The 6590-nt window shown below is 38.7% G+C and overlaps 1 protein-coding gene across 1 annotated transcript in view; it reads left to right on the top strand.

Moving 5' to 3' along the window:
• Positions 1-1166, top strand: part of ZCCHC8 (zinc finger CCHC-type containing 8) — an 11169-nt gene extending 10003 nt beyond the window's left edge. The window contains exon 14 of the mRNA XM_008634169.2: positions 6-1166. Coding sequence (XP_008632391.1) covers positions 6-467 — 462 coding nt within the window. The 3' untranslated portion in view covers positions 468-1166. The remainder of the gene's footprint in view (positions 1-5) is intronic.
• Positions 1167-6590: the final 5424 nt, after the last annotated feature.

Genomic DNA, 6590 nt, shown 5'->3' with positions numbered 1-6590 from the left:
CACCTGTAACTGGGAATTCCCTTACCTCATCGCCAGCCAGGAATGAAGCAGATCTTGTTGCAGAAGTCAGGTCACCTGAGAAAGTGATCTCAGTGGAAACAGAGTTTTCTGACATCAGTGAGCAGATCCCAGAAAACGAATGTTCTATAACCAGTCCAAATCTAGAGGACAGTTTGCTTGACTTAAAGGAAAATCCTGATAATGCAGTTTCTGAAGACCTGCTGGATGATACCCTGCCTGCTCCCAACCCTGAGGTTAATGAGGAGGAAAACACAGGTGGTAATAAAGTGCCCACAAGCACTGGATCATCTGTGAAAAAATCTGGACTTGTTCCTGACATGAGCAAGTTTGCTGCAGGCATCACACCATTTGAATTTGAAAACATGGCAGAATCAACTGGGGTTTATCTACGGATAAGAAGCCTGTTAAAAAATTCCCCAAGAAACCAGCAAAAGAAAAAGACTTAAATCTTAACTGGTCTTTTGTTTTCTTATGTCCAAATCCCTTCTGTTTCCCCCCCAGTTTTACAAACTCAGATAACCTCCTTCATCTTACAGGAAAGAGAAAATCTTGACAAATGCAGGTCTGCCCTGTTCTTCCTTAGTATCGAAGTCAGTGCAGGTTTGATCTTGTCCAGGAGTAGCGACGCAGTCAGAAAATGTAGAATTTTCCCAAATTGCATGCTTCCACTAAGGAATAACAGGACTGATGATTTGTTAAGAGCATTTTATTTGCCAATACTCGAGACTCTAAAATGCAGAGTTTGTGGTTTGGTGTTCATTATTTTGGCTAAGATTTTTATTGTCCTTGAGTTTCAGGTGGATTGGTGATTTTTTTTAATATCTGTCCTTTGTACAATAATCTACACTTTATACATTTTGCTAATTATCCTGTAGATAAGTTTAATATATTCGGAATGTTTTTAAAAAGGTCTGATGTTAGATTTCCCACATGAAAGTCTTGGCAATTGGAGGAAAATAATTGGGGATTACAGTGCTATTTTCACCATTTCAAGTATTTTTATAAATTATTTATGTGGGTCTGTTTTAATTGCCACTGTATCTTTTGTAGCATCGTCCTTCATGTAAACTTGCTGTACATACATGTTCGTGGTTGTCTACAGAGGTTTAATAAATGAGCTTTTAGCTAAAGAGTTTTTAATTGGAGTCCTGAAGCAGCAAAATGCTGGTTTTTGAAAATCGGCTGCTGAAGAAAATTGGGAAAACAAGGTGAGCAAAATGAGGATGAATATAGTTAAATATTTTAGGAAGGGCCACAACTGTTGGCTTCAGGTTTTCTTAATCAAGAAACTGTTAAAATTCTTGCCATATCATTCAGTTTTCATAATCTGAAGAGCTGCCCTCTTCTGAATGCTTAGAAATGTTACAATCCTGCTGATTGATTGTTCTTTTTCTCCTTGTCTCGGGAGGGACCTGTGGCTGAAGTGACTGTGCATTGTTCAGTTGCCAAGAGAGGGAGCACTAGGTTGATGTAATGTATTCCTTGGAGCTGGTAAAGCATTTGTCCTTCCATAAATGCAGGAAAAGTCTCCCCAGCCAAGTGTAATGCATAGTAAACCAAAGCTTTTTCAAATATATAACAAAAAACTTGTGAGGGGGAATGTCGGTAAGATAATGTTAGAGAGCGAACTTAATTCTTTAAAATTCTCAGCTTTGCAGTTTGTGCATATTGCCCAAAGATCTTTAAAATACACGATACTAGCACACTCTGCATTTGAATTTCTACGAGGACCCCAGGCCTTTTGCAGTTTAAACCTTTATTTACTTCTCTTTCTTTTTTTCTTCCTAAACTTTACAGGAAGGCAAAACCAAAGCACATTCATATGTGAATTCTGAGAGGCTGAAAGATCTTTTTGCAGCATTTACCAGTTCAGTTTATTTGGTTGCATTTGGAAAGCAAGTCAAGGTAAATGTTCATTATATGTTCTAAAAGGAATGGCTTTTTTCTTCTTCGTTTATAGGAGAAATAATATTTTTATAACAGGAGTGGACAACAAAATAATGTGCTGTTTCCACCTTCTGCCCATGTTTAATGAAAGCTCTGTTGAGAAGCATATGGAGGTCTGGTACTTCTTCCTCTTCCTCCTTCCATGGAATTAAAAGCCAGTAATGACAGTTTACAGGAGCCTTGGTGTACTGCGTCATTCCCATGTGGATGATAAAGGGATGCAGGGCAGGAGGTGATGATTCCCGGTGCACACCTTTTGGGTGTGTTGGGCTGCTCATATTGGAAACACGCAGTTCTCTCACCACACCTTAAAGATCTGTTTTTTAATGGCTCTTAGGAAATGCTGCTGCTTGAGTAGGACATGCAGCCAAAACTAAAGGAGTGCTTGTGGTTTCTTCGAGCAAGGCAGAAGAGTACACAAGATGAAAATCACCTTTATGTGCTTAGAACCTTTTACTGCTCTGTATGGTCCATCCTCCATCACCCTTCCACTTAATTAATTGGTCACAACAGATAAGCAAAACAGTTGTGACTAAAATACTTTCATTTGTTATCCTTTTGCCTTTCAAATTGCAAAGAAAACTTTTATAAATGTTCCTGTAATGCTTTTTTTTTTTCCCTTGAAATAATACTTTTCTGTTATGTTTTGATCTCAGAAAAACAGGCAGGGGCTGTTTAATTTCTGGGTTTAATTTTAGTAATTTAATTTCAAATAAGGATAACCATACAAAATTCTGGCACTCAGAGGTATCTTTTAAACTGTTCTTTTAAATCTTCTATTGGAGGTGGCAGTCATCATGGATAGTGCTCTGAGAAAATAACCAGTAAGTAAAACTCCTCCTGTATTTACCTCTGCTGTAAGACACACAGTTAATTAGGGATGGGGAGTTATCCCTGCTGCTTCTCTCATGATGAGGAATTCATTCATCTGCATCTCTTAGCCATTTATCTATAATTCACTGTTCTATCAAGTGCTACATACTGTTGCACTGAAGATGCTTGTAATTAGTGAGGTTTTTAATCTGTCAGCTGTAACCACTCAAATGGGTTTTGTATATTGAAACTGCAATCAGATCACACTCTTAGGTCCTGAGGAAAAGCTGAATAGCAAAGTATTTTGGGTCCTTTTAAATCCCATTCCCATGGTGATGGGTGTGGCATAATAACCTAGATTAGATTTTACTAAAATGAATGAGTAATAAAATCTGTAATGAGGTGGGTATAGCATGAGCAGGCATCACTCAAATTTTCCCCCAGATTGCTGTGGCATAGTCGTCGTGTTTATTTACAGCACTTGGAACACCAAAAATATTTTAAAATGCTCATGCATGTCTAAAAAATCAAATCTCTGCAAAATATTCTGGGTATCAGTCAGGTGGGAAGTTGTGTCTTAAAAAGATCTGAATTTCTGACTCTTAAATTTTTATAACCCAATTCACAGCACTCAAAATGTCAAGAAAAGAGAAATAGCCGAGATTCTAGAAGATATCTGAAAGACGTGGTAGCTGCTAAAAATAATTATTTTACTGCAAGCTCTGTAAGGCAGCATAGCTGGGGAAAAAAAAAAAAAAAGGAAAAACGAAGAGGAGGAAAAAGCTCCAATATAATTACAGTGTTTCAAATGCCTTGGTAGTTGCCATGGAACCCCGTAGCACCTTCATTCTGTGCCATGGCTGTGCTGCCCCTGGGAAGTGAATGCCACTGAAGATTGATGCTGTTCCTAAGAATACAGTGCAGAGTCATTGCTACATTTTGGGGGGTGGGAGGGGATGAGTCAGAGGGAGGAATTGGTCGTGATTCCTGGAGTAGCTTGAAAACAGGATGGATTTAATAACGTGGTAATTACTGCGTGGCAATTGGACACTTCCTAGACTTCAGTTAAGTACAGCAGCAGAGATGTTACATAAGGTTTTTTACAACGTGTGTTTAGTTGTCACCCATGACTGAATAAACATTTATTTACCCTTTCTTTAGAATTCATCACTCAGTAGGAACAAAATCCTGCTTTGCTTCGCCGTAGGTGAGAATTCAGCTTTTATTGGTATTTACATAAGTGCTGGAATGATTTGCATCTTTATTAATAGACTGGTTTCTCAGTTATCAGGGAAATGAAGCACTCATCAAGATGAACATCATTGTTAATTTAAGTATCTTGTTAAAACCAGAATGCAGAAAGGATTCTTTTAAAATTTATTTAAATACAGTTCTCTGTTGTTTTACCCATGTTGAGTAGAACAAATAATGTAAAATTGGATGAAAGCTTGTCTTGTGTAGCTCACCAAATAACATGGGTTTGGAGAGCTTTTTCTTTTATTGCTGCTGGGTAGTCTGGCTGACCTGGGGAAGGGAACCAGTAAGTACATTAGCAGTGAAAAGACTTCTTGCAGCCTTTACAGAAAAGAAACTACAGAAAATAGTAGTGCAAGTGCTGGGATTTTTGAAGCAGCACTTCTGAGATTAAAAAAAAAAGCAATTAGCTGCCTTTTCTGTAGCAGATGTGACCATCAGTTCTGTATAGGAATTGCCAGATGTGCATATTGAAGAGATCATTCAGATGGAAAAAAAATTTGTACTCAAAATCTTCATACTTGGGTGAATACATCCCATTGAATAGAAAAATGGATCTCTTCAGTCAGGAGATCCTTACATTCAGTTCTTAAAGGACAACACTTTAGCTCTTTAGAAAGCTTCAACAACCTTGGACCCTTCACAAATCTGAAAAGGGGGAGAAACAACTGCAACTGGTGTTCCCACGTTATTGAGAACAATTTTAGTTCTAAAGCGAGCCTTATACTTGTGGCCAGGATGCCAGTAGTTATGTGGGCATCCTGAATTTCCCTGGAGCATCCAGCAATTCCTGTTTTCGTGGAGTTAGGAAAATGCCTATATATTATTTGTTGACTGATCTGATCATGCTGATCAGAAAATAGAGCCACCAGGACTGGAATCAAAGCTACTCTGGCTTTCAATCATATCTAATCCTTTACAGGAGTGTGGTTTATAGTACCAGGATCTTTTATTACAATGATTCCTGCAAATTGGCTGTGCCCTACTGGTGCAGACTGGTTCACAGGGGCTGTCAACCATTTCCAGCTGGGATGAACTGAAGTTACAGTTGCTCCAAGGCTACTTTTTCATGGTATGAAGTCAATTCTGGTCAAAGGATGGATAACAAACTCTCTTTTTTCCTACAGGACTATAGGATCTTGAAGCTGAATCTGTTCAGTAGGAAATTACTGGAAAAAACAGTGGCACATTCCCTTGATCTGTGTGACATTCTCAGTTCTTGCCTTAGTACAGGACATTTTTACTGTAGCTTTGCAAGGTAGTGAAGCAAAACTACTTACACCTTTAAACCATGTTTTATCCATTATTTCCCCACTGTTACTGACTGCTTCCACATTATGACAAGTTCTAAAATAACAGCAGAAAGTTGCAACTTCTAGTTTCCATCTTTAAGCTGACTTGTAGTTGCTGTACTCTGTCCTAGATGCATCAGTCTGGTATTGCTTATACAATTATAATGCTGTACACTGAACTGCAAGCATTTGAGATGAATTTATGTGGTGGCAAATTAACTGAGAGACAAAACATCAAAATAATGATGGGGAATGATAGATACACTTAGAGAAAAACCCATTCGACATTAGCATGAGATCAATACAGAAAGCTCAAATCTGCACCTCCACAAAGAAACACAAAGATTCACCATGGTACTCTTAAACCAGCAGACATTTTGGGCAAGTATTCTGTAAAGTTAGTACAACTCTCCAGTTTCTACTCTAATTTTTGTGGTAGAGATTATTTCCACAGCTAGGGGCTGCAGGGTAATTTTTTTAAAAAGCAGTCCTTTGCCAGTTCTGCACTTCTAAATACAACCCAATGTTTAAATCCTGAAGTCCTTATTCAGCAAAACTTTTATCAAATTTTGCAGGGAGAAAGAGGGGTGGCTGTTCGTGGATTCGAGTATCTGTTTCACCATCTAATGGCCGTGGCAAGAGATTGTGTTTAACGTTTAGGAAGTGAAATTCAAACAAACATTGCTAAATGCTGATGTAGTTGAAACCTATTATTTGGGGGAGTGCATCACACCATTTTGTGCTTTACCGTGCTGGATTAATGCCAAAGAACGAAGCCAAAATGAAACACAAATTGCAATCAGTCCCCAGCAATGGAACTGCTTTCTCATCACCCTTTTGTTCGAATGGCATCATGCAGAAACCAAACAAGCTATGAGACTGCAAACTGAGGTTTGCTTTGTGAGGAATTCAGCAGTGATGGGCCAGCTCTGGCTGGGCTCTCCTGCCTGTTTATAAGAGGGGAAGAAGTGAAGCAGAGCTGTTTGATTTAGTCTTGAAAATCGGTATTAAATTGATGATGATGGCGTTGGAGCTGCTGCTCCAGCTGTTTAAACTTTAGCAGTGGGATAACGCCAGCTTCCAATGTGTTGCTTCAGAAACACAATGAAAATAAAAATATTCAGTACTTTGGGATGATAAATTTCTGCATGAGAAATTTCTGGGCACCAGGACAAAAGGAAAATGGAGCGAAGCAGCAGACAGTGAAGTTATTCACCCACTACAGCGATGTGCTTCACACCTCCCCGTCTGTGCCCACCCTCT

This window comes from Corvus brachyrhynchos, unplaced genomic scaffold (genome assembly GCF_000691975.1).
Source record: "Corvus brachyrhynchos isolate BGI_N302 unplaced genomic scaffold, ASM69197v1 scaffold114, whole genome shotgun sequence".
In the NCBI taxonomy this organism is placed as follows: domain Eukaryota; kingdom Metazoa; phylum Chordata; class Aves; order Passeriformes; family Corvidae; genus Corvus; species Corvus brachyrhynchos.
This window is presented reverse-complemented; position numbering and strand designations above follow the sequence as displayed.